At 45.0% G+C, this 27,018-nt stretch overlaps 1 protein-coding gene across 4 annotated transcripts in view; it reads left to right on the top strand.

The window, feature by feature from the left end:
• Positions 1 to 24,210, top strand: part of LOC126983567 (NF-kappa-B inhibitor alpha-like) — a 68,533-nt gene extending 44,323 nt beyond the window's left edge. For 2 of the 4 annotated variants that reach the window (XM_050836367.1, XM_050836365.1), the window contains exons 3-7: positions 806 to 1,058; positions 11,772 to 11,860; positions 13,477 to 13,608; positions 14,889 to 15,002; positions 18,550 to 24,210. In XM_050836367.1, coding sequence (XP_050692324.1) covers positions 806 to 1,058; positions 11,772 to 11,860; positions 13,477 to 13,608; positions 14,889 to 15,002; positions 18,550 to 18,684 — 723 coding nt within the window. In that variant the 3' untranslated portion in view covers positions 18,685 to 24,210. The remainder of the gene's footprint in view (positions 1 to 805; positions 1,059 to 11,771; positions 11,861 to 13,476; positions 13,609 to 14,888; positions 15,003 to 18,549) is intronic. The other 2 variants (XR_007735976.1, XR_007735975.1) reach the window with 2 other exon arrangements.
• Positions 24,211 to 27,018: the final 2,808 nt, after the last annotated feature.

The raw sequence follows: 27,018 nt of genomic DNA, 5'->3' as shown, positions 1-27,018 counted from the left end.
ACAATATCCTCCTCCCTCCAGGAAGCCGTAGCCCCCCTCTTCTCTCTCTCTCTCTCTCTCTCTCTCTCTCTCTCTCTCTCTCTCTCGCGGGGAAGGCATAGGGGTTATACGATGTCCTTGAATTAGAGAGAGAGAGAGAGAGAGAGAGAGAGAGAGAGAGAGAGAGAGAGAGAGAGAGAGAGAGAGAGAGAGAATAATAATATTTACCTCCCTTTCCTCCATTCCTTGCTATAATTCCTCCTTCTCCTTCACTTACCTTCCTCAACTGCGTATAACGAGGAGGAGGAGGAGGGGAAGGAGGAGGAGGAGGAGGAATGTTCACTTAACCAGTTTTGAGATAGGTCGTGTGTGTGTGTGTGTGTGTGTGTGTTTGTGTGTGTGCGCGCGGTCTCCTCCTCTGCCTCCTCCTCCTCCTCCATTTCCTCCCTCCTCCTCCACTTTCTCCCACATCCCCTCTTACACACACACACATACACACCTGTTAGCTCCCCTCCACTTCCTCCCTCCCCCCCCACATTAACATCCCCATTCAATTCCTCCTTCACCTTCACCTCTAACCCCTCACCCCTTTCCTCCCCCTCACCCCTCCCCAATCTCGCCCCTCGCCTCCTTCACGTTTGTCACCCCACTACAACCCTACACACCCCATCTCCCCTCCATACATATTCCCCTTACAACCTCGCCCCAACACCCTCCCCTCTTCCCTCCCCACATCTCCCAACACCTTCCTCCCCTTCCTCCCCCTTTCCCCACCCCCATCACCCACTTTTCCCCCTCTCACACCTGTCTCTCTCTCCTCCCCCAGACTGCGCTACACCTGGCCGTGGCGGCGGGTGACGGAGGAGCGGCACGCCACCTCCTGGTCTGCGGCGCCTCCCCAGTGGAACGCGACCGCCGCGGCAACACGCCCCTTCACCTGGCGGCGGCGGCGGGGCAGGCGGCGCTGGTGGGTGAGCTGACGCGGCCCGTGACGGTGGCGGAGGTGGTGGGCGCCCGCCTTGCCTACGCCCCAGCACACACCGCGGGGCTCCTGGCGGCGGACCTGACGAATTATGATGGTGAGTGTGTGTGTGTGTGTGTGTGTGTGTGTGTGTGTGTGTGTGTGTGTGTGTGTGTGTGGGTAGGGTAGTGTGTGTACCTGGATGAATAGACGTGTGTGTGTGTGTGTGTGTGTGTGTGTGTGTGTGTGTTCCTGGGTGACTGTATTCCTGTGTATGTGTACCTGGGGTGTGTATGTATACCTATATGTGTGTGTATCTTAAGGTAGGACTGGTGGGCGCATCAGGGTATTTTTGGGAGCTGGGAAGGTTTGGGAAAGGGTGCTGGGGGGTGTTTTGGGGTAGGAAGGGGTGCTAATTTTGGAGGGTGGGGCGGGGTGCTGCGGTATGTTTGTGGGGGCGGCGGGGGTGTCACGATAGGGGCGAGGTGTTTGTGAAGCTCTCGCCCAAACCTCTCGAGTGTCATGTGTTGCCGGTCACACAGAGAGAGAGGGAGGCCTAGTGTGTGTGTGTGTGTGTGTGTGTGTGTGTGTGTGTGTGTACACACACACACACACACACACACACACACACACACACACACACACACACACACACACACACACACACACACACACACACACACACACACACACTTCTTCATATTTCCTCTCCAATATTAACAGACAAGGGCCATTAAATTACCAACGTACCAGAAATGTTCAAATAAGGGTAATTAGTACTATCCTAGAAGCCATTATTATCAAACCAGGGCCATTTAATTACCTAAAAATTCTCAAAAGGCCAATACTATTAACCTAGAGACCTTAATTGTGAAAGCAGGGCCATTAAATTACCTAGAAGTGCCATAGGGTGCCAAAAAAGGTTCATTTGTATCATTCTCGAGGCCATTTTCAGAACAGGGCCATTAGGTTATAGGGTGCCACAGTGCCTCGGCGGGTGTTGCCAGGAGGGGTGCCACGTGCCCCCATACAGAGGTCAAAGTACTGTGGTGCCACCCTGGGCCTGACACACACACACACACACACACACACACACACACACACACACACACACACACACACGACACTGATAAGGAGGTAGGCTGGCACTCCCCCTGTCTTACCTGCCTCCTCCTCCTCCTCCTCCTCCTTGTATTTTTCTTTTTTGTTTTGTTTCTAATCTTCCTTTTCTTTCTCTTGTGATTCATTCTTCTTCTTGTTCTTTCTGTTCTTCCTTTTGTTCTTTATTTTACTTCTCTTTGTTCTTCTCTTCTTCTACGTCTTGTTAGTCTTCTTTTTCCTCCTCCTCCTCCTCCTCCTCTCCTTTTCCTCTTTTCGCTCTAGTTTTTATTGTTGTTTTTCTCTCCCCCTTTTTCCCCTCCTCCCTCCTTCGCCTCCTCTCTCTCTCTCTCTCCCTCTTTATTCGTCTTTTTTTGTTCTTCCTTCTCCTTTTGTACCTTCATTTTTCTACTTGTTCATTCTCCTCCTCCTCCGTCTCTTTTTGTCCTCTTTTTTCCTTTTTTCCTATTTTGTCCTCTTTGTCCTCTTTCCTCTTCCTCTTCTTTGTCTTCTTTCCTCTTCCTCTTTTTTGTCCTCTGTCCTCTTCCTCTTTTTTGTCCTCTGTTCTCTTCCTCTTTTTTGTCCTCTTTCCTCTTCCTCTTTTTTGTCCTCTTTCCTCTTCCTCTTTTTTGTCCTCTTTCCTCTTCCTCTTTTTTGTCCTCTTTCCTCTTCCTCTTTTTTGTCCTCTGTCCTCTTTCCTCTTCCTCTTTTTTGTCCTCTTTGTCCTCTTTCCTCTTCCTCTTTTTTGTCCTCTTTCCTCTTCCTCTTTTTTGTCCTCTTTCCTCTTCCTCTTTTTTGTCCTCTTCCTCTTCCTCTTTTTTGTCCTCTTTCCTCTTCCTCTTTTGTCCTCTTCCTCTTCCTCTTTTTGTCCCTCTTCCTCTTCCTCTTTCTCTTCATCCTTTTCCTCTTTTTTTGTCCTCTTTCCTCTTCCTCTTTTTTGTCCTCTTTCCTCTTCCTCTTTTTTGTCCTCTGTCCTCTTTCCTCTTCCTCTTTTTTGTCCTCTTTCCTCTTCCTCTTTTTTGTCCTCTTTCCTCTTCCTCTTTTTTGTCCTCTTCCTCTTCTTTGTCCTCTTTCCTCTTTTTTGTCCTCTTTGTCCTCTTTCCTCTTCCTCTTTTTTGTCCTCTTTGTCCTCTTTCCTCTTCCTCTTTTTTGTCCTCTTTGTCCTCTTTCCTCTTCCTCTTTTTTGTCCTCTTTGTCCTCTTTCCTCTTCCTCTTTTTTGTCCTCTTTCCTCTTCCTCTTTTTTGTCCTCTTTGTCCTTTTTCCCTTTCCTCTTTTTTGTCCTCTTTCCTCTTCCTCTTTTTTGTCCTCTTTCCTCTTCCTCTTTTTTGTCCTTTCCTCTTCTTCTTTTCGTCCTCTGTCCTCTTTCCTCTTCCTCTTTTTTGTCCTCTTTGTCCTCTTTCCTCTTCCTCTTTTTTTGTCCTCCTTGTCCTCTTTCCTCTTGCTCTTTTTTGTCCTCTTTGTCCTCTTTCCTCTTCCTCTTTTTCGTCTCTTTGTTCTCTTTTTTTCCTCTTTTTTTTCCTTTTTGTCCTCTTTTTGTACTTGCTTCTATTGTTATCTTCCCTCCTCCTCTTCCTTCTCTTCTTCTTCCTTCTCTTCTTCTTCTTCTCTTTCTCTTCTTTTCGTTCTTTTTTTTCTTTTTTTGTCGTATTTTCCGTTCCTGAATTTATTGTTTTTCCTCCTCCTCCTCTTCTTGTTCTTGTTCCACTTCCTTTCTTTCTTTTCTTGCTCTTCCTCCTCCTCTTGTTCGTGTTCTTCCTCCTTCTCCTCTTCTTCTTTCCTCCTCTTGTTTTCGTTCTTCTTTTTTATTTTTGTTCCTCCTCCTTTTGTTCGTGTTCTTCCTCCTCCTCCTCTTCTTCCTCTTTCTTCCTCTTGTTTTCGTTCTTCTTTTCCTTTTTGTTCTCCCTCTTCTTGTTCTTCTAGTTCTTCTCTCCTTCTATTTCCCTTATCATCTCGTTCATTCCCTTCCTCCTTTCCATATTCATTCACCTCGCTGATAATGGAAAGTGGAAGGAAGAGATTAGAGGTGGAGGAGGAGGAGGAGGGTGAGGAGGTGGAGGTGGAGGTGGAGGAGGAGGAGGAGGAGGAGGAGGAGGAGCTTATCATTATTAAACTGCGAAGTTACGTGTAGACAAATGTGGGGAAGTCCAGGCTCTCCTCCTCCTCCTCCTCCTCCTCCTCCTCCTCCTCCTCCTCCAGTGCATTTTTGATTTTTTTTTTCTTATCTTCTCATTGCATTTTTATCCATGATTTTTGTTCCTCTTTTCCTCCTCCTCCTCCTCCTCCTCCTCCATTGCATTTTTTAATTTTTTTTTCTCATCTTCTCATTGCATTTTTATCCATGATTTTTGTTCCTCTTTTCCTCCTCCTCCTCCTCCTCCTCCTCCTCCTCCTCCTCCCTCTAGGCAGGTTATAATAAGGTCAAGGTCATTTGCACACCTGTTAATATATAGTAAGTAATAATAATAATAATAATAATAATAATAATAATAATAATAATAATAATAATTTTAATAATGATAAGAAGAAGAAGAAGAAGAAGAAGAGAGATAAGAACAATAATAAGATAAGAATAACCTCCTCCTCCTCCTCCTCTTCCTCCTCCTCCCTCCCCTCACCACCACCACCACCACCAGCAACAACAACAACAACAACAACAACAACAACAACCAATCTCAACACGTGAAAATCGGACGATCATTTTTTCGTAACCTATATCGGGAAAATCGGGTAATCACTTTTTTTTCTCCGATATTTGGGTCGAAAAAATCGGATAATAATTTTTTTCCCTTATTTTTGGCACTTGAAGCTGGAATGTGTTTTTTACCCTTTGGCACTGTGTATTGGTGTCCTGAGTGTCATAGTGGGGTGCCAACTTGCCCAAGGGAGAATAGGGAGGATAGGGAAGAGAAAGGGAGGAGGGGAAGGCACAGAAGAGAATGGAGAGGAGAAGGAAGGGAAGGGAAGGGAGTAGGGGAAGGGACAGAAGAGAATGGAAGGGAGGAAGAGAAGGGAGAGGAGAAGGAAGGGAAGGGAAGGGAGTAGGGGAAGGGACAGAAGAGAATGGAAGGGAGGAAGAGAAGGGAGAGGAGGAAGAAGAGAATGAAGGGAAGGGAGGAGGGGAAGGGACTAAAGAGAAAGGAAGGGAGGAAGAGAATTTAGGGTTAGGGAAGGGAAGGGAAGGGAGGAAGAGAAGTGAAGGGAAGGGGAAGAAAGGAGAAAGGAAGGTGTGAAGGGTAGAAAGAGATAAGGAAGACGAAGGGTAGATGGAAGACGAAGAGGAAGGAAGGGAAGGAAGGGAAATAGAAGATGAGGAAAGGGTGGTGAAGAGGAAAGGAAGGGGAGGAAAAGAGGAAGGAAAATATGAAAAAGGGGAAGATTGAAGAGGAAAAGGAAGGAAGGGAAAATAGAAGAAGATGAGGAAGGGGAGGAAGAATGAAGGGAGGTAGAGAGGAAGAAGAAGGGAAGGAAAGAAGAGGAGATAGGAGGAAAGAGGGAAACAAGAGGAGGAGGAGAGGGGAAAAAGAGAGGAAGAAAAAGAAGGGGAGGAAAAGGGAGGAGGGGAGGAGAGAACTTGCATATTTGGTTGGAGGGAAGGGAGGCATGTATGTGTGTGTGTGTGTGTGTGTGTGTGTTTGTTTCCATATGTCTTTCTCTCTCTCTCTCTCTCTCTCTCTCTCTCTCTCTCTCTCTCTCTCTCTCTCTCTCTCTCTCTCTCTCTCTCTCTCTCTCTCTCTCTCTCTCTCTCGACTTTCAGCGGCCTAGGCAAAAAGGAGAGGTCGAAGGAGGAGGAGGAGGAGGAGGAGGAGGAGGAAGCAGCAGTTGGAGGAGGAGGAGAACAACAAAAAGAACAAGAAGAACAAAACAAGAAACAGAGGAGGAGGAGAAGGAGGAGGAGGAGGAGGAGGAGGAGGAGAACAACAAAAAGAACAAGAAGAACAAAAACAAGAAGAAGAGGAGGAGGAGGAGGAGGAGGAGGAGGAGGAGGAGGAGGAGGAAGCAGAAGGAGGAGGAGAAGGAGAACAACAACAAGAACAAGAAGAACAAATAAAAGGAGGAGGAGGAGGTGGAAAAAAAGGAGGAGGAGGAGGAGAGAAAAAAGGTGGAGGAGGAGGAGGAGGTGTTGATGGTAGATGTGCCTGCTGGTGGTGTTTGGAGAGGAGGAGGAGGAGGAGGAGGAGGAGGAGGAGGAGCGACCTTCCCGAGGTTGTCCTGCTCAGCTTAAAGGCGCAGGACCAGGCCGGGATCGATTGTCTCTCTCTCTCTCTCTCTCTCTCTCTCTGTGGGGTCCATTTCTCTATTCTTATCACCCTATCACTCCCATTCTCTCTCTCTCTCTCTCTCTCTCTCTCTCTCTCTCTCTCTCTCTCTTTGTGTGGGGTCCATTTCTCTATTCCCATCAGCCTATCACCCCCATTTTCTCTCTCTCTCTCTCTCTCTCTCTCTCTCTCTCTCTCTCTCTCTCTCTCGCGATAATCTTTCTATGTTATCAGGGATTCCCACAGTGTTATCATGTGTGTGTGTGAGTGTGTGTGTGTGTGTGTGTGTGTGTGTGTGTGTGTGTGTGTGTGTATGGTTGGAAGAGGAGGAGGAGGAGGAGGAGGAGGTAAACCATTGACCTCCTCCTCCTCCTCCTCCTCCTCCTCCTCCTCCTCCTCCTCCTCCTCCCTCTATCGTAACAAACCGATAACACAGGGAACTCCAACCTTGCTATCTTGAGAGAGAGAGAGAGAGAGAGAGAGAGAGAGAGAGAGAGAGAGAGAGAGAGAGAGAGAGAGAGAGAGAGAGGTATTCCCTATCGTTAAAATCTGTTAAATTCCTCTCTTTCCCCTCACTCTATTTCCCTTTAATGTCTTCCCTCCTCCTCCTCCTCCTCCTCTTTCTTCCTCCAGTCGTTTTTCTCCTCCTCTTCTTCCTCATTCTTCCCTCCCATGTCTCGTTGTCTCTACCTCCTCTTAGTCTTTTTTTTTCTCTCCCTCCATCTCCCTTTCTTCTCTCTCCCTTCCTCCTCCCTCTTTGCTTTCTCTGTCTCCTCCTTTCTTCTTTTCTTTATTTTCTTTACCTCCTGCTTCTTCTCTTTCCTCCATTATTTATTTTTGTCTAGTCTCTCTCTCTCTCTCTCTCTCTCGAAATAGACTGAAAGGGAATTTGGAGAACTCGTAAGATGCAGATTAGTTACCAGAAACACACACACACACACACACACACACACACACACACACGATTTATTTACTAGCATGGTTTCAGAAATAGGAGATACTGCTTTACTAACTTACACACACACACACACACACACACACACACACACACACACACACACACACACACACACACACACACACACACACACACAGTATGCTGGGCGAGTGAGGACAACAGAATTTTCAGGGAGAGAGAGAGAGAGAGAGAGAGAGAGAGAGAGAGAGAGAGAGAGAGAGAGAGAGAGAGAGAGAGAGAGAGAGAGAGAGAGAGAGAGAGAGTGGGTATTCCCCTTGCCCTGCGTTCCCAGCGTGCCACGACCGGGGTGAGAAAATAGCGGCTCTGTGGCCCTCCCTGGTGCCAAAAATAGGAGGGGGGTGCCACGGGGGGAGGGGTGCCAAGGGGGGGCGGGGGGGTCATCCACGCTTACCTCTATATATGGTTAGGCAGAGAGTTCCTCCCTCCATTCTCTCCCTCCCTTCCCTCCTCTCTCCCTTCCTCAGCAAGTGACCCTGACTCATACCCAGCACAGAATTACCTTCTTCCAAATGCCCTACCCTCCCTTCGCCTCCCTTCCCTTCCTCCTCATGCCCTTCCCTCCCTTCCTCTCCCTTCGTCTCTCTTCCCTTCCACCTTGTTGTCTATTCTTTCCTCCCTTCCTCTTTCTTTTCTCTTCTTTAATAATTCCTGTTCTGTTCTTTCTTCCCTCCACATTCCACATTCCCTTCCTTCCCTTCTCCCTTTCCTTCTTCTCCCTTCCTTCCCTTCTCCCTATCCTTCGTCTCCCTTCCCTTCTCCCTTTCCTTCTTCTTCCTTCCTTCCTTTCTCCCTTTCCTTCGTCTCCCTTCCCTTCGCCCTTCCTTCCCTTCTTCTTCCTTCCTTCCCTTCTCCCTTTCTTTCTTCCTTCCCTTCTCCCTTTCCTTCTCCCGTTCCTTCTTCCTTCCTTCCCTTCTCCCGTTCCTTCTTCCTTCCTTCCCTTCTCCCTTTCCTTCTTCCTTCCCTTCTTCCTTCCCTTCTCCCTTCCCTTCGCCCTTCCTTCTCCTTTTCTAGTCTTCTTTCCTCCCTTCCTTCCTTTTTCTATTCTTCAGTCAATGCGTCTCTTCTTCAGTTACTGTTTCCGTGGTGCAGTGGTTAGTGTGACTACCTACGAATCTGCGGGCCTGGGTTCGAATCTCGGTTTAGGTAGTCGGTAGGTCAGCTGCTCATCCTCCCTTCTTCATAGTGTCCTTTTTCATCTTCTTTTTCGTCAATCACTTTAATACTTTTTCTTCCTTGCTTCTCCTCTTTCTCCAGTCCCATCTTTCCCTCCTTCACTCCCTTGTTCTTTCCTTCCCTTCCCTTCTCTTCCTTCCTTCCTCTCCTTCCCTTCCTTCCTTACATTTCCCTTCCCTTCCCTTCAATTCTTTCCTGTATTATTTCCATTCTCATTCCTTCCATTCCTTCCCTTCTTTCCTTCCATCTATCCCTCCTTCCCTTCCTTCCTTCCTTCTTCCATCCCTCCTTCCCTTCCCTCCTTCCTTCCATCCATCCTTCCTTCCCTTCCTTCCTTCCTTCCATCCCTCCTTCCCTTCCATACCTTCCTCCCCTTCCTCCTTTCCTTCCATCCCTCCTTCCCTTCCTTCCTCTTATTCCCTCATTCATAGTTCCTCGTCTTCTCCTTCCCTCTATCATCATATATTATTCTCTCTTCCTTCTCTTCTCCCTCTTTTTCATCCTTTCCTTCTCCTCCCAGTCTCCTCCTCCTCCTCCTCTTCGAAAATTATGATAAAAAGTATGAATAAGAAAAAAAATAAAAGAAAAATACAGTAATTGAAGGAAACGAACGGAGATAATTGGAGGAAAAGGAAGGAAGGGGAATAAAAGAAAAGAAGAGAGGAAGAAAGGAAGGAAGAAGGGAAGGAGAGAAGAAAGGAAGCAAAGTAGAAGGAAAAGAAAGGAAAGAAAGAAGGAAGGAAGAAAAAGAAAGGGGAAAAGAAAGAAAGGAAGGAAGGAAGGATGAAAAGGAAAGAAAGGAAAGAAAGAAGGAAGAAAAGAAAGAAAGGAAGGAAGGAAGGAAAATTATACACAAACAGACCTAAGCAAACAAACAAGCAAACAAACAAACAAACACACAGGAGGAGGAGGAGGAGGAGGAGGAGGACAGGAAGTATATGCAGGAAGAAGATAACAATAGAGGAGGAATAGGGAGTAAAAATAAGGAAGAGGAGGAGGAGGAGGAGGAGGAGGAGGAGGAGGAGGTCATTACGTCACAAATATTAGAGCCAAGTTGGTAAGCACATGACCTGAGAGAGAGAGAGAGAGAGAGAGAGAGAGAGAGAGAGAGAGAGAGAGAGAGAGAGAGAGAGAGAGAGAGAGAGAATAATGAAGGACCCCATAAATAAAAAAAATAAATAAAGTTAATGATAAATATAAATGAAATAAAGGGAGAGAGAAAAAAGGGAGAGGCGAAGGAATGCAGGGAGGAAAGAGGAGGAATGGGAGGGAGGGAGAAATGTGGAGAGAATAAAGGAAGGGAAGGGAGGGAAGGGCGGAGGAATGCAAGTGTGAGAGGAAAGAGAGAAAAAAAAAAGATAGATGGGGGAGGAAGGGAAGGAGGGAGGGAGGGAGGGAAATGATAAAGAAAGGGAAAAAATGGGAGGGGAAAAAAGGAAGGAAGAGATGGAAGGAAAAAAGGAAAGAAGGAAGAGACGTAGAAGAAAAGAATGGAGGGGAAAAAGAAATAGAAGGAGAGAAAGAATGAAGAGATGAAGGAATAGAGATAGAGGGAAAAAGAATGAAAGGATGAATAAGATAACAGAGGGAAGGAATGAAGGAGGGAAGAATGAAGGAAAGAACAAGAGAAGAGAGGAAGAGATGGAAGAAAAAGGAAGGAAGGAAGAATGGAGAGAAGGAATGAACAAAAGAGAAGGATGGATTGAAGGAAAAGAGGAGGAAGGAAGGAAGGAGAGAAGGAATGAAGGAGAGAACAATAGAAGGAAGAAAGAATGGAGGGAGGGAGGGAAGAAAAGAGGGAGGGAAGAACAAGACGACAGACGAAGGGAGGGAGGGAGGGAAGGAGGAGGGAGGGAGGTAAATATATATTGGGGGAGATATTTTGAGGGTTCTTCCTTCACGAGTTGGGAAAACCCCTCCACTGACCTCCCCCTCCCCCCCCCTTCCTTCCCTCCACCCCTCCCTCCCTTCTCTCCGTCTCTCCAAGGTTGGCAACGGAGCTTAGGTACGGAAAGGTAAAGGTGGAGGGGGGAGGAGGAGGAGGAGGAGGAGGAGGAGGAGGAGGAGGAAGAGGAGGAGGAGGAAGAAGAGGAGGAGGAGGAGGAGTCATTTGGTAATACTGATAAGAAGGATAAACAGTAATTAAAAAAAAAAAACATTAACACACACACACACACACACACACAGCAACAGAGAAGAACAAGAGAAGGGGGGAAAGAGGAAGGAGGAGGAGGAGGAGGAGGGGAAGGGAGGGGAAGGGGGGGGCGTGATTCAGGTGTTTTGGCACCCCATGTGTGTGTGTGTGTGTGTGTGTGTGTGTGTGTGTGTGTGTGTGTGTGTTTGGCACTGCCTGCGTGGCCCTCCCCGACCCTTATATGGACACACAGACCACCGCCCCCGCCACACACACACAGACACACACACACACACACACACGTTTGAAAGTGCACATCAAGATTTCGCACACATAACTACTTGCATGAAAATCCCATCTCACACACACACACACACACACACACACACACACAAGGGAATCCCGAGAAATCACGTGACAAGAGAAGAAACGCGAATGTGAAAAACAACTGTGTGTGTGTGTGTGTGTGTGTGTGTGTGTGTGTGTGGGGACGTCCCGCTCTGTACCTTCGAGAGAGAGAGAGAGAGAGAGAGAGAGAGAGAGAGAGAGAGAGAGAGAGAGAGAGAGAGAGAGAGAGAGAGAGAGAGAGAGAGAGACTAATCACTTTTTCGTACACATTAACCTCAGATCCTATGTATGTATGTATGTATGTATGTATGTATAACCTTTATGGACTTGAATTAATCCCAAAACTTGAAAACCGAAAAAAATAGAATGAAGTGAAAACGCATTAAAACCAACACCGCATAATTGTATACATCCCACCACCAGCGTTCGTCATCTCTGGCTTCCACTCTCTAAACAATCGCTCACAAACAGGATGGAAGATTTTACTTCAAGGAATATTAACAGATTATTTTCCATGAGGTAGCAGCTATTATGGGTAACTTTTTAGAGAACTACTTTTATGGATGAGTAACTATTATTTTTGGAGAAGTAACTTATTTTTGGAGAGGACTAGTATTTTCGGAGCGGTAACTAGTATTTTCGGAGGGGGCGCTAGTATTTTGGAGGGATAATTTATATTTTCGGAGGGCCAACAGCTAAGCATATGCCCCCAACTCTACCTTACCTTACAACTATTTTTGATGGAACTATTTTTAGAGGGGAAACTATTTTAGGGGTGTCAGATTACCTTCAATCGGGGGTACGCCACCTTCACTCACTTCCGTCCTTCTTTCCCCGTGCAGGTCAGACGTGCATCCACCTGGCGGCTCAGGGCGGCCACCGGGACATCCTGCAACATCTCACCTGGTACGGCGCCGACATCAACGCAAAGGTAGGTGTTGGGGGGGGTGAAGGGGAAGGAAGAGGGGGTTGTGTGTGTAGGGGGGAGAAGGGGGGTGTAGGTGTGTGTGTGTGGGGGGAGGGGGGGTTGTGTGTGTGTGTGTGTGTGTGTGTACGGTTCTTGATCTCGCACGTCACCATTGCGTGTGTGTGTGTGTGTGTAAGGTTCTTGATCTCTCACGTCATCATTGTGTGTGCGTGTGTGTGTGTACGTGTGTTCTTTTATGTATGTACTCTCTTCTCTACACCCGTTTGTGTACGTACTAACAGCCATGTATGTACACATCGCGACCTTTCTTTGTGTGTACGTATTGACGCCCTTATATGTACGCAAGCATGCATACATCCGTGTACGCTTCGGCATCCTAAACGCTCATGACGTATACGCATTCAGAATTCATATCATGTGTACCTGATTCACCGCATGTATACCGGTTTGGGACCCCATGTACGGAAGTTGGGGAATCCGTGTGCGTGTGTGTGTGTGTGTAATTCATGTGTATTTTTTTGTCTTGAAGGAAATCATCATCATCATCATTATACGTTTTTTCGTCAATTTTTTTTTTTGTTAAGTCATTACAAGGTTACAAGACTAATTACATTGTTTTTATTTTTTATTATAATTGTTTACATATTCATTCATTCTCTCTCTCTCTCTCTCTCTCTCTCTCTCTCTCTCTCTCTCTCTCTCATAGGCACACACACGACTGATGCTCCCGGACATGTGTGTGTGTGTGTGTGTGTGTGTGTGTGTGTGTGTGTGTGTGTGTGTGTGTGTCATCATAACCAGGTGTTGCAACGGTGTTTTTCCTTTGATCTTGTCTCCTTCTCTCTTGCCTCACCATGCAGTTGTTGGTTCACACACACACACACACACACACACACACACACACACACACACACGCACATTCATTACTCTGTCACTTCAACCCCCCCCTCCCCCCCATTACTGTCACACTATACACCCCATCACACCTCACCCCTTTCATCCATCCATCTCCCCTTACACACCCGCTCTGTCATCCCCATACCGCACACCCCATCACCCTCCCATCCATTCTTCCACTCCCCCCATTCACCCACCTCACCGCCCATCCATTCCTCCCCCATACTGGACCACCCCAATCAGTAGTCAATCTTATACAACCTCAATCTTACTACCCCAATCAATATCACAACCCATTCAACCTTAATCAACCTCAAACAATCTTGACCTCATCACCCCCACCCAACCTTATCACCTCATCACCCAACCAACCTTTAACCTCACCAACCCAAATCAACCTTACCCCCCTAACCAATCAGTTAACCCCACCACCCATTCCTCCACATGCTATTACACCTCAATCAACCACCCAATCAATCAACCAATAAAATTAGCTATTACACCCCACTGAAGCAACCAATCAGTCAACCAATAAAATCAGTTATTACACCCCACTGCACCAACTAATCAATCAACCAATATATAATTCAATCAACCCATCACCCAAACTATCCATCAATCAACCAGCCAACCAATCACTCAACCAATATATCATTCAATCAACCCATCACCCAAACTATCCATCAACCAATCACTCAACCAATCATCCTTCTCCCCTCCAGGACGGCAAGAGCGGCAGGACGGCCCTCCACTACGCCGTCGAGGCCCGTGAGCCCGGCCTGGTGGCGTTCCTGGCGGAGTCCTGCAGAGTGTCCCTCACCCTCGAGACCTACGCCGGCCTCACGCCCTACCAGGTGAGACCACGCCCAGGTACACACGTGAACTGTCCCTTGCCCTCGCCTTCTCTACCCTCTTCTTTTTCCTCCCCATTCCCCTCCTCTATCTGCTTGTAAACATAGGTATTCACAGGTGCAGTTATAGAGAGAGGTAAATTTAGGTATGCACAGGCACACATACATGCACACAGGTAAACACACATACACACACGTACACATATAGCTACAGAGGTACACATACAGGTAAGGGCACATCGGTAAACACACACACATACACACAGGTACACAAGAATTAAGGCATACTAACACAAGAGCACACACACACACACACACACACACGGACACAAGGAGCTCCCAGGTGTAAGATATAAATAAAGGTGACTCCGAAATGCACGCAGGAACGCAACAGGTAAACGGCTACTAATTAAGAGGTGACTCAGGTGTGCAAAGGTGACATGGAGGTGGGAGGGTCTGCAGGTAAGGGGGGGGAGGGGGAGGGGGGGTCACAGGTGTATAGTCAAGGTTGCTCAGGTGTCCGCAGGTGAAAAATTAGCCCAGGTGACCCCCAAATCAGGTATTGTTAGTGTGGGTGAGTGTCCAGGTGACCCTCAGGTGTGCGGGGCCGGCGGGTGACCCAAATATCCCATGGCCAGGTAACGGCGTGTGTGTGTGTGTGTGTGTGAATCCCTATACTTACATATATCCAAGCAACCCCTGTAGTACTTCTCATGTATGTATGTATGTATGTATATATATAGATAGGTAGATAGGTAGACAGGTAGTTAAACGTCTATATGTACGTAAACAACACCCTTTATGTAAGTAAACAAAACATCACCCTTACACACACACACACACACACACACACACACACCATAAACACTTCTTCGTCACCAGCCTCACCCTTGGCCCCCCCCCCACATTCAAGGTACCTCCCCCCCTCTAGGCACTCTCCCCATGTAACTTAACCTCCCCGTGGGACTCCCCCCCCCCCACCACCATTGGCACTCTCCCCTAGTAACCTCCCCATTCTAAGCACCCCATCAGGTAACCTCCCCTCCCTAGGCCCATTCCCCAAGCAGCCTGATATCCCTTGGCACCCTCCCTATACCCTCTTCCCAATTAAACTCCCCACCCTTTGCACTCCCCACCCTTGTCACCTCCCCACAATAATCACCCCAGTCTTCACCACACTAACAGCCACGCACACGCAGTATTCTCCCCCAAAAATCACTCCCCACCCCAAATAGTCTCCTCAGCACCCCAGTAACTAACCCCCCTCCTTTTCTCCCCCCCAGCTGGCCCTCGCTAACGGAGCCACGGGGATCGCGGAACTGCTGCTGGAACTGGGTGCCCCGGGGGAAGCGCTGCCCCCCTACCTCACCAACGATGACGACCTGGACTACGATGAGGTAAGGACCGGGGGGAGATGGGGAAGGGTGAAGGAATGGGGAAGGGTGGAGTTAAGTTAAGGTGTATGGAAGGGGAAGTTGGGGTAAGGTGTGTGGAAAGGGGGTGTTGGGAAGGAAATGGGGAAGGGGGAGTTGGGAAGGAAATGGGGAAGGGGGTGTTGGGAAGGAAATGGGGAAGGGGGTGTTGGGATGGAAATGGGGAAGGGGGTGTTGGGATGGAAATGGGGAAGAGGGTGTTGGGATGGAAATGGGGAAGGGGGAGTTGGGAAAGAAATGGGGAAGGGGGATTTGGGGATGATATGGGAAGGGGAAGAAAAAAGGACTAAGAAAGGGAGTGGAGAGGTGAAGGGAGGGAAGGGAAAGGTGGAGTTGGGGAGGAAAGAGAGGAAGCAGGGAGGTGGAAAAGTGGAGTGGAGGCCAGGTGGGCAGGAAAGGGTAGAAACGAAGCTGTGAGGTCAATGAGAAGGGGGGGACTGGTGGGGAGGGGGAATAGGAAAGGGAAGGGGAGTGGGGAGGAGGGAGCAAAGGCAATGGGGGGAGTGATTCAAGAAAGGGGAGGTAAAAAAAATGGTTTGGGAAATGGTTTACACAATGGCAGGGTACGAAGGTTTGTTGCTAAGGTATAGGATGGTGGGGAGGAAGGGGAAGGGGAAGAGGTAGGGGAGGGGAAGAAAGGTAGGAGACGGGTAGTAATAGCATTGGGTAGATAGTAATGATAGTGAGAAGAAGGGGAAGGGGGTGATGGGGAGGGGAGGGGAAGGGGAGGTGATGGGGAAGGAAGGGAAGAAAAGCGGAAGGGAGTGGAGGAAGGGGGAGATAAGGGAGAATAGGTAAGGGGAAGGGGGTGATAGGGAGGGGAGGGGAAGCGGAGGTGATGGTGTAGGAAGGGAACAAAAGCGGAAGGGAGTGGAGGAAGGGGGAGATAAGGGAGAATAGGGAAGGAGAGAATGGAAAGGGGAGGGGCGGTAACTGTGTGTGTGTGTGTGTGTGTGTGTGTGTGTGTGTGTGTGTGTTCCTCCTCCGCCTCCTCTTCCTCCTTCTGACGTAAATAAAGTAACGCAATCAAGAGGAGGAGGAGGAGGAAGAACAGGCGAGGCAGATTAGATAACTCTCTCTCTCTCTCTCTCTCTCTCTCTCTCTCTCAAAGTAGGGAAATGAAGTATTACGTGATTTGGAAGAGGAAGTGGAGGAGGAGGAGGAGGAGGAGGGCAGCGACATTGTTTTTCTAAGCTCCACACACAATCGACCTTGCCTCCTCCTCCTCCTCCTCCTCTCCAAGACTGCTAACAAGGCCTTGCCGGAGGGGGAGAGGAGGAGGAGGAGGAGGGAGGGAGAGAGAGAGAGAGAGGAGAGGGAGGGGGACAAGAGGGATTTTCCAGGTCTGTGTGTGTGTGTGTGTGTGTGTGTGTGTGTGTGAGGGTCGTGTCTGCGGGGTCTACACACACACACACACACACACACACACACACGCCAGTCGGCCTACAAAACAAAAAAACAAAAACAAAAATGCAAAGGTCACCAATTATGCGAAGTTACGTAAATTAGAGAGATCGCAAAAGTAAGCAAGTAAAACAAGTTGATCCAGTAGTAGTAGTAGTAGTAGTAGTAGTAGTAGTAGTAGTAGTAGTAGTAGAAATTTAGTCTTACATAATACCACATTCCTAACTGAGACAAATTTGAATTACCTTTCCCTTCTCTCTCTCTCTCTCTCTCTCTCTCTCTCTCTCTCTCTCTCTCTCTCTCTCTCTCTCTACCTTTTCTTATTCTCTGTTCCTTTTCCCTTCCCTTCTATTCCCCTTCTTCACTTCCTCTATTCAATTGCACTTTCCTTTCCCATCCTCCTTCCCTTCTTTTCTCTCTTCCCCTTCCCTTCTGCCCCTCTTTCTTCTCCTTTTCTCTTCCCCTTCCCTTCTTTCCCGCTTCCTCTACCCTCTCTCTCCTATTCCCCTCTTTCTTCTCCATTTCTCTTCCCCTTCCCTTCCCTCCCCTTTTCCCTTATCTTCTCCCTTTTCCTTCCCTTCCCTCTCCTCTCCCCTCCTCGGTCCTTCTCCAATATTCTTATCTCCTCTTTCTCTCCTTTCCTCCCTCCTCTTCACCTTCAACCCCTCTCACTAACCTTCCCTCTCCTCCTCCTCTTCTCCCCCTCCCTTTCCTCCCCATCCCCTCCTTCCCCTTCCAGTGCCACGTTGCCGCCCTGGAATTCCCCTCTTGCGGTGGTGCCAAATCTACACACACACACACACACACACACACACACACACACACACACACACACATATTGATTTCGTTCACGTGTATCGATTTTCTTCGCTGAGAGAGAGAGAGAGAGAGAGAGAGAGAGAGAGAGAGAGAGAGAGAGAGAGAGAGAGAGAGAGAGAGAGAGAGAGAGGCATAATGCACAAAGGGAGGGGAGAGAAAAGTGAGGGGAGAGGAAGAGTATTAATGCAGACAAGTGAGGAGAGAGAGAGAGAGAGAGAGAGAGAGAGAGAGAGAGAGAGAGAGAGAGAGAGAGAGAGAGAGAGAGAGAGAGGAGAGTGGAGTGAGGGGAGGAGGAGGAGGAGGAGGAGGAGGAGGAATAATCATGCAGAGGAAAGCTACAGGAGGGAAGAGGGGAGGGAGAGAGGAAGAGTGAGGGGAAGGGAAGAGGAAGAACAGTCATACAGTTATACAAAGGAAGGGAGAGAGGAGAGAGGGGGTAGGGGGAGGAGAAGAAAGGGGAAGGAAAGAGAGGAAGGGGAGAAAATGGGTAAGGAAGGGGAAGGAGGGAGAGAGGGGAAAGGAGGAAGTGGAGGGAGAAACTGATGAAATTTCAATGCAAACAAAAGGTGAGAGAGGGGGAGGAGGGAAGGAGAGGAAAGGGGGGGAGTGGAGGAACGGGGAGGTATCATGGAAGGGAGGGAGAGGTGAGAGAGAGGGGAGAGGAGGTAAGGAGGAGAGTGGAGGAACGGGGAGATGTCACGGAAGGGAGGGAGAAGGGAGAGGAGGTAAGGAGGAGAGTGGAGGAACGGGGAGACATCATGGAAGAAAGGGAGGGGAGGGGAGGAAAAGTGAGAGAAGGTAAGGAGAGGGAGGGAAGGGGAGGTAAGGAGGGAGTGTGGAGGAACGAGGCGATATCATACATGGAAGGGAGGGAGGAGAGGTAAGGGGAGGGGAGGGGAGGGGAAGGTGAAGGGTGATGGTGCCAGACTGTCTGCCTGGCACTGCCTGGAACACGCGGCAGCATTCCACTGGGGCGGGAATTCCAGCACACACACACACACACACACACACACACACTCCAGTCTTAAAAATTCTATATACATTTTTCTCGTCTTTATCTTATTTTGCTGTGAATTCCTAGTTGTTAATAACACCCGATTACTACTACTACTACCACCACTACTACTACTACTACCACTACCACTACCACACACTCCTTCCCTTCCCCTCACCTCCCCACCTAACCCATACCCTTCCCCATCACAAACCCCATCTCACTCTCCCCAATACACACTCCCCCCTTCCCCTCACCTTCCCACCTAACCCATACCTTTCTTCTTCCCCCCAGGTGCCAGTCCTCCCCGACAACAACGGCTGGGGTGTTATGGATGACCTGCGGATAGGTGGGGTGCCAGTGCCTCTCCCCCTGGCACTCCCCGTCACGGATGCCAGCGGGCCCTTCAACGCCGACCGCTACCTGTGAACGGCGCGGCAGGTGTGAGGGATGACGAAGAGGAGGTGTGAGGGAGGCATTTGGAAAGGTGCTGAAGGAAGGGAGTGTATGAGGAATGAGGATAAACACTTTTGGAAGGCCGAGGAATGTTGAATTATGAGGAAAAGATGAAAAATGAGGAAGTGTGTAGAAGGCTGACGGCGAGGAGGCGTAGGATTGGAAGGGAGTGTATGAGGAATGAGGATAAACACTTTTGGAAGGCCGAGGAATGCTGAATTATAAAGAAAAGATGAAGAAAACTATTTTATGAGGACGAGGAGGTGTGGTATCGAAGGAAATGCAGAAGAATGTCGTGTGGAAAGGTACAGAAGGAAGGGAATGCAAGAGAAATGAGAACTAGAAAGATGAAGAACTGAATAAAGAGGAGAAGAAGAGGAGTGGAGACGAAGGAAGTAGATTAATGTTTTGTGGAAATGTACTGCAGGAAAAGAATATAAAAGAAATTGTGATGAACGGCATTGGAAAACTGAAGAATACCGAGTTATGAGGAAGAGATGAAGAATGCTGAATAATGAAGATTCGCATGGAGAGAGAAGTAGACGAGGCAGTGTGGAAATCTCAAGGAAGGGAATGTACGAAAAATGAAGAAAACCATATTGAAAAACCAGAGAATCGGAAACTAGGGAAGAATGAAGATTGCTGTGAGGGACTAATGAAGAATACTTGATGATATAGAGAGAAAGGAGAGGAAATTTGTGGGAGAGTATGAAACTTTTGAACATGCTGGTACTCTAGAAACTTTGTGATACTTATTGACTGAGGAGAAAAAAGTTAAATTATACAAAACTGCTGTAGAAAGAACTGACATGCTCTGGAATCTATGCTGACCGATGTTTTGTGGAATTTTTCATACGGCGGAAGAATAAGGAAAAAAACCCTACTAGGCTACCATCACCAAATTATTTAAACACACCGTACTGCTAACTTAGGAAACGTATTGCTAAGTGAACGAATCATTTTGAAGTCACATGAACGGAATTTAACGACATTTCGACTGCTACATCTGAAAAAACGAAACATTGTAAAAAATCGCTGAAAATGCTTTAAATCAATACCGGGTGAACGAAAGCTAAGGGAAATTTGCACGTAACATTAAATTTAGGTCATGTACACGAATCATTTTGGGAAGAGAGCTAACTTGACCGATAACTTGTGATTCTGAGGTGTGGGCGAGCGAAGACTTTAGGAACGAGTGCTATATATATGAGATGCAATGAAGAGAATGAAAAACAAACGAAAGCAAGTGGAAATACAGCAACGTAAGTGATAAATTATGGGAATGAGAATGTAGGTGAACGAAGATTTATGAAAACTACGAAAACTGACGGATCGTATAGCGAAATGAGACCTAAAAACGAAGAGACGAAGCATAAACGAAAGAAAATTAAAAATATGTGAGTGATAAATTATGGGAATGACGATATGGGGGAGCGAAGATTTATGGAAACTACGAAAACTAATGAATTGTATAGCGAAGTGAAGCCAAGGAAGTGGATTTGGTAGCACTGGTGAACGAAATATTTTGACGCTACTGAACGAAAAGAAGCGAAACTGGACGCTCCCGTGAACGAAACAAAGTGAAACGGAGTGAAAAAAAGATAAACTAATTTAATAATGTGTTCATGAAGGCTGTTTCGTGTGTGCGTGTGTACGTTTGTGTCTGTGTGTGTATATATTGAAGTGTACACATATGTGAACGTTTTCTGGTGACATTGAAGAAGAGGAAGAAAGAAGTGGAGGAGAAGAATCAATATAGAAGAAGAAAAAAAGGAAAAATAGCGAAGAATACAGAAATGAAGAGGAAGCAAGGAGAAAAAAAGAAAATAGCAGAAAGGATAATTACAAAAAGAAGAAAAAAAAAAGAAAAGATCAAAGAAGAGAAAAAAATGAAGTAGAAGGGAAAGATCAATTTAGAAAGAGGGGGAAAAAAGGGAGGAGAAAAAAGAAATGACAATTGTGATAAACTATATAATTAAGGAAGATAAAATAAAGTGAAAGAGGAGGAACAAGAAATGGAGAAGGATAAGATAAAAAGAAGAAAAGGGGAAAGAAAGCAAAAGAAGAGAAAAAAAGTAAATAAGACAATTGTGATAAACTATACTATAAGAAAAGGATAAGAATAGAGAGAATTATTCTTAACTGACATCCCGTTTTCTGTTGAGTGTGCCGTTTTCTTTCACCAAAGGGAGACTTAAGCAAAAACAGGAAAAGTGAGACGGAGAAACGGAGTGCAGATATTTTGTACCGTAAGTGGAAAAAGTTCACTCAAAAGACTTTCCACCTTAGCTGTTATTATTATTATTGTTTGTATATTGTGAGTGTGAGTTTGCGAGTGTCTTGTCATATGTGATCTCAGAGCAAAGCGAACGAAGGAGGGGAAAAAAATATGTATGTAGGATAATTTTGAGAACTGGATCTTTACCTAAGTGACCCTCGCAGCACCTTGGTTAGCATTCTTAAAAGCCTCGGTCCCTCACTTTGCATATTGGAAAAGCCTCTCGTAGAAGTTGCAGGGATTTTAGTGATGCTGGTGATAGTTTTAAATGACTTATGCATCTCAGAAAGGGAAAAACAGGTTAATTTGAAAAGCCTCTCGTAGAAGTTGTTGGGATTTCCATGGCCTGTTTAGTGATGCCGGTGATAGTTTTACATGACTTATGCATCTCAGAAAGGGAAAATCATACAAGAGAAGCAGGTCAATCTTCTCTGTGGCCTTGGGAGATAGTCGTGATGGGAGCCCGAGACGATTAAGAATGTGGACCAAAAATGTTTCTTCGCAGGCTTGTGTTTACCGTTTTCTTTGGAGGGGTGTGTATCCATTTTCAGTTGACTTTTGAAAGGAGAACTTGTTAAAAAAATGACGAAAAAGGAAGTGAAACAGTTTACAATGCTGCATGAAAGGAGAACTAGCTAAAAAGTGAACCTTGACATATAAATAACGGAAAAGACATTGTAAAAGGAAGGAAACCAGTGGAAGAATATAGACCCTGGAAGACACTGCAATAGAAAGTAATAGTTCGTTGTGTTGAAAATAATAGACACAGTGAGGATATAAGAGTATATCATTAAAGAAACAGGACACTAGGGAGGAACACAAAACTCGGATTCATATATACCAAAAAGAGACATTGTGATAGATTAAAACAGTTTGCATGATGTGAAGTTGAATGTCTGAGATAAGATAAAAGTGCAGGGAGGAAATAACATACACCACTTTAGAGAGAAAACCAATGGAAGAATACACAACCCAGTTTATACATAGCGAAAAAGACATTGTAATATATAAAAACACTTTGCATGATGGTTAAGTTGGATGTTGTTTAAGAGAATAGTGAAAAAATAACAATGTACAGCATCATTTGAGAAAGAGAGAGGGGAAACCAGTGTACTTATATATGGTGAAAAACATTGTAAACGATAGAAAGAGAACACATGATGGTTAATTTGGAGGTTGTTTGGGATAGATACAGTGAGGAAGTGCGACTCGAGAGATAGGTATAGGGAAGGAAATTCAGACTAAGAGAGCTGTACCATGCAGGAGGGAGATAGAGAGAGATATATTTCCCACCTGTGAGAATGAGTGGGCAAACAAGTTGATAGTGTCCGTGATGGCAGTGAATGTCCGAGAAAAGTGAAAGCAGAGAATATGAAATGTCATAAATTGTAAGTGCCTAAAATTTCAAGCTTAGGAAGAAGTTATAAAATGAAAAATTGTAAGAGAGAGATTTTGTGTGTTACGATTAGAGATATTTGGTTAGACGAATTCATGCTTAGGAAGGAAACGAAGAATGAAAACTTGTAAGAAGGAGATTTTGAGTGTTATGTGTGAAGTTATGATCAAGTGTGTGCTTATATGAAAAGGAGTGATGCTGGGAGATACGTGATGAAGGAACCTTGAGGGAATGAAGTTTAAAACGTGAAAATGAAAGGGTGATGAAAAATGGAAAGATTGAAATTGAGGATTGAATTTAGAAGTAAGAAATGATGAAGAATAAAGGAATAATGGAAAAATGGGAAAATAGACTGGAATTTAGAAGTAAGAAATGATGAAAAATGAATGATTGAAACTGAGGAATGAGTAAGAAGTAAGAAATGGTGAAGAATGAAGCAGATAATGGAAAAATGGGAAGGTAGACTGGAATTTAGAAGTAAGAAATGATGAAAAATGAAGGTAAAAATGGAAAAAGGAAGAGATGTAGACTGGAATGAATTTATACAGAATCAAACACACACACACACACACACAGGTGGCAAGATAGTGCTTTAACAAACGGCATAACAAGGGATAAAGCGTTGGCTGAGTGATACATTGAAAACAAAACAAAATATATCACTTCAAAATATCTATTGTTATTCTTACTATTATTATCATTCTACATATATATATAACTCGAATCTATTTTCTGCCATCACACCATAGGAAGAATATATATATAACAGATGTCTATGTTAATGTATATATATCAAAAGGACATGTTATCACCACATTAGATTATGCTTTAAATAGAGTAATATTTAGCACCTTAGATAGACAGACAGGTAAAGGAACAATGTATATGGAGGTACAGGAGTGAAAATAATAGGAAGTTTAATTGAAAAGAAATGTAATAAAAAGAGAGAGAGTGAATGAATGAGAGAAAGTGAAGAAAGAAGAAGAATAAAAGAAAGTGAGTGGATGAATGAATGAAAGTAAAAAAAGAAAAACAGCAATAGAAAGTTAAAAAAAGAGGAAGTTCTGTATATGAAAGTGAGCAAATGAAGAACAAAAGGAAGTTAAATATGAGTAGAAAAAGAATGTAATTAGTGTAGAGAAAGTGAGTGAATGAATTAACGAAAGAAAGAAAAGAGAGAAAAAGAGCAAAAGAAATAATGGGGAAAATAATGTAAAAAAAAATAAGTATAATGTAAAAACAGGAAAGTTAAGTTATTTAGAAAGAAAGGAGAAGATTTTATGTGTGTGTGTGTGTGTGTGTGTGTGTGTAAGGTCACCAAACAGAGCATTACATAACTGAAAGATGGTTTAGTGGCACACACACACACAGCATTGAATAAGGTGTTTAGGTGTGCAGCTATGTGAGTGTGTGTGTGTGTGTGTGTGTGTGTGTGTTCTTTTGCTACATAACTATAGAAAAAATATCTGGATCTGTAAAGTCTTAAAACAAAGTATCAAAACAACAAAAATGACTAATGCAAACTGTGTCAAAAGGTCAACTGAGGTGAAAAAGTGCTGTTACTGTGAGGTCATTGCTTAGGGTGTCTGTGGAGTCATGTGTAAAGGTCTAGTGAGGTCAGGTCAGGTCAGCTTGGGTGAGGTCAGTTTTGCCTTAAGTGGATATCCTGCTTGTGTTGAGGTCAGTGAAGCCGTGCCTGAGGTCATGTGTTGGTCAGGTCAGGGTCAAGCCACTCTGCTGTGTATATACATAATGAAAATGCTGTAAATACTGTACAATTCCTTCATTTCATTTTTGTCAGTGTAATAAACTTTTATTTATTTACTGTCGCCTTTTGATTTTTCATTATGTGCATAGGAAAGTTGGAAAGTTTTGTAAAGTTGGAAAGTTTTGTTTAGTCGGTGCAACATCTGTGGTCATATGCCGGAGAGAGACAGAAGGGGAAGGAATTATAGGAGAAGGGAACAGATACCAGGACATGGGACACAACCCCTGATTAATACCTGGTACCCATTCGCTACTGGGTGGACAGGGGCGTAGGGTATCGGAAAAGCCGCCCAAAGTTTATACATGACACGAGAGGGTGAGAATTGTTTGGGCTGGTTTGTGATGCAAGGAGGAAAATGAGAAAGCAGAAATGGGCTATACGAGGAAATGGGAAAACAAATTAGCTCTATAAGAAGATGAGTAAGCAGAAATGAGCTATAATAAAAGAAGATGAGCTATATAAGAAACTGAGAAAGAAGAAATGAGGTAGAATTTAAGAAACAGAGCAGAAATCAGAAATGAGCTATATAAGAAGAGGAAGGAAAAGGAGGAGAAGAGGAAGGAAAAGGATGAGAAGAAGAGGAAAAGGAGAAGAAAAAGGAAGAAAAAGAAAATGCTCATATAATAGTTGAAAAGAAGACTAAAAGGGGGGGGAGGGAAAGAGAAAAGCATATAAGAAACCAAGGAATCAGAATGAGCTACAGTATGAGAAATGAGCTATATGAGAAACTGAAAAAGAAGAAAAGAAGAATATAAGAAACCATGAAATCAGAATGAGCTACAGTATGAGAAATGAGCTATATGAGAAACTGAAAAGGAAGAAAAGAAGAATATAAGAAACCATGAAATCAGAATGAGCTACAGTATGAGAAATGAGCTATATGAGAAACTGAAAAGGAAGAAAAGAAGAATATAAGAAACCAAGGAATCAGAATGAGCTACAGTATGAGAAATGAGCTATATGAGAAACTGAAAAGGAAGAAAAGAAGAATATAAGAAACCAAGGAATCAGAATGAGCTACAGTATGAGAAATGAGCTATATGAGAAACTGAAAAGGAAGAAAAGAAGAATATAAGAAACCAAGAAATCAGATATGAGCTACAGTATGAGAAATTAAGAAAGCAGAGATGAGCTAAATAAAAAAAACTGAGTAAACCAAAATGAGCTATAGTATAAGAAACTGAGAAAACAGAAATGAGCTATATAATAAAATGAACAAACAAGCTATATATACGAGGAGCATGTGGTGGGTATGATGAGGTATAGAATGGGATCGGTGAGAATTAGTATGAAGGGAAGAGAAGTAGATTTTTCTATAGTGGTTGAAAGAGCAAAGTGAGGAGCGGATTGTGGAGTGGTTACATTATCAAGTGTGGAGTGAATTGTGGAGAGGTTGAACGAGAGAATTGGATTTTTCTAAAGTGGTTGGAAGAGCAAAGTGAGAAGCGGATTGTGGAGTGGTTGCATTATCAAGTGTGGAGTGAATTGTGGAGAGGTTGAACGAGAGAAGTGGATTTTTCTAAAGTGGTTGGAAGAGCGGAGTGAGGAGTGGTTGCATTATTAAGTGTGAGGGGTGAATTGTGGAGAGGTTAAACAAGAGAAGTATGGTACCTTGAGATAGTTTGAACACGCAATAATAATGAATGAGAATGAGTTTGATACTATTAACCCGGTAGCAGCAGGGATCATGTTTCTTAATGGTCTCTCCAAGCAAGAAGAATGAGAAAAAATCACCCCTCACACAAACCATTTCATAACATGTATCAATGCATTTGTGATCAGATTATGCATCATTTATTTGGGGGGGGTTAAATCATGGCACAAATTTGGCCCGTCGCTGCTGCACGGTAAAGCCACAAACTTGGCCCGTCGCTGCTATATGGTAAAGCCACAAATTTGGCCCGTCGCTGCTACATGGTAAAGCCACAAATTTGGCCCGTCGCTGCTACATGGTAAAGCCACAAATTTGGCCCATCGCTGCTACACGGTAAAGCCACAAATTTGGCCTGTCGCTGCTACACGGTAAAGCTACAAACTTGGCCCATTGCTGCTACACGGCAAAGCCACAAATTTGGCCCGTCGCTGCTACACGGTAAAGCCACAAATTTGGCCCGTCGCTGCTACCGGGTTTAGAGAATATAAGAGAAAGATTGAGGGATGAATGAATGGTGCAGAGGTTAAATAAGAGAAGAATGAGAGAAAAATGCGAGGAGTAGATTTTGTGAAGAGGCTGCATGAATGAAGTGTGATAACGAGCTGGTTTGGACACACAAGAATGAATGAGAATGAGTTTATCAGAAGTGTGTATGAGAGAGCAAGATTGAGGAATATTGTATCAGGGTAAAATGACCACCAATGAAATAGATTTGCAGAGTAGATGAGTAATGGAAAGAGAGAAAAAGTGGGCAGGCAAGGGAATGAGTTTATTAGGAGTGTGTATGAGAGAGCAAGATTGAGGAATATTGCATCAGGGTAAAATGACCACCAAGGAAATAGATTTGCAGAGTAGATGAGTAATGGAAAGAGAGAAAAAGTGGGCAGGCAAGGGAATGAGTGTGCAAAGAGGGAATGCCGGAACAGGAAAAAAAAAAAAAAAAATACAACTAAATAAAAGAAGGAAGTGTGTGTTATGATGCAGAAAGGTGAGAGGATAATGAAGATGAAAAGTGAAAACAGAAATGAGCCTTATGAGAAATAGAGAAAGCAGAGATGAGCCATATAAGAAAAAGATTAAACAGAAACAAGCTACATATAAGAGGAGACGTGGTAAGTACGATGAGGTAGAGAATAGGATCAATGAGAATGTAAATCAGTGAGCATGTAAAGATGGTCTAAGACAGAAAATGGTAAGGATGTGATGAAGGT

This window comes from Eriocheir sinensis, chromosome 54 (assembly GCF_024679095.1).
Source record: "Eriocheir sinensis breed Jianghai 21 chromosome 54, ASM2467909v1, whole genome shotgun sequence".
NCBI classification, from domain to species: Eukaryota; Metazoa; Arthropoda; class Malacostraca; order Decapoda; family Varunidae; genus Eriocheir; species Eriocheir sinensis.
The sequence above is the reverse complement of the archived record's forward strand: the minus strand, read 5'-3'. Positions and strand labels throughout refer to the sequence as shown.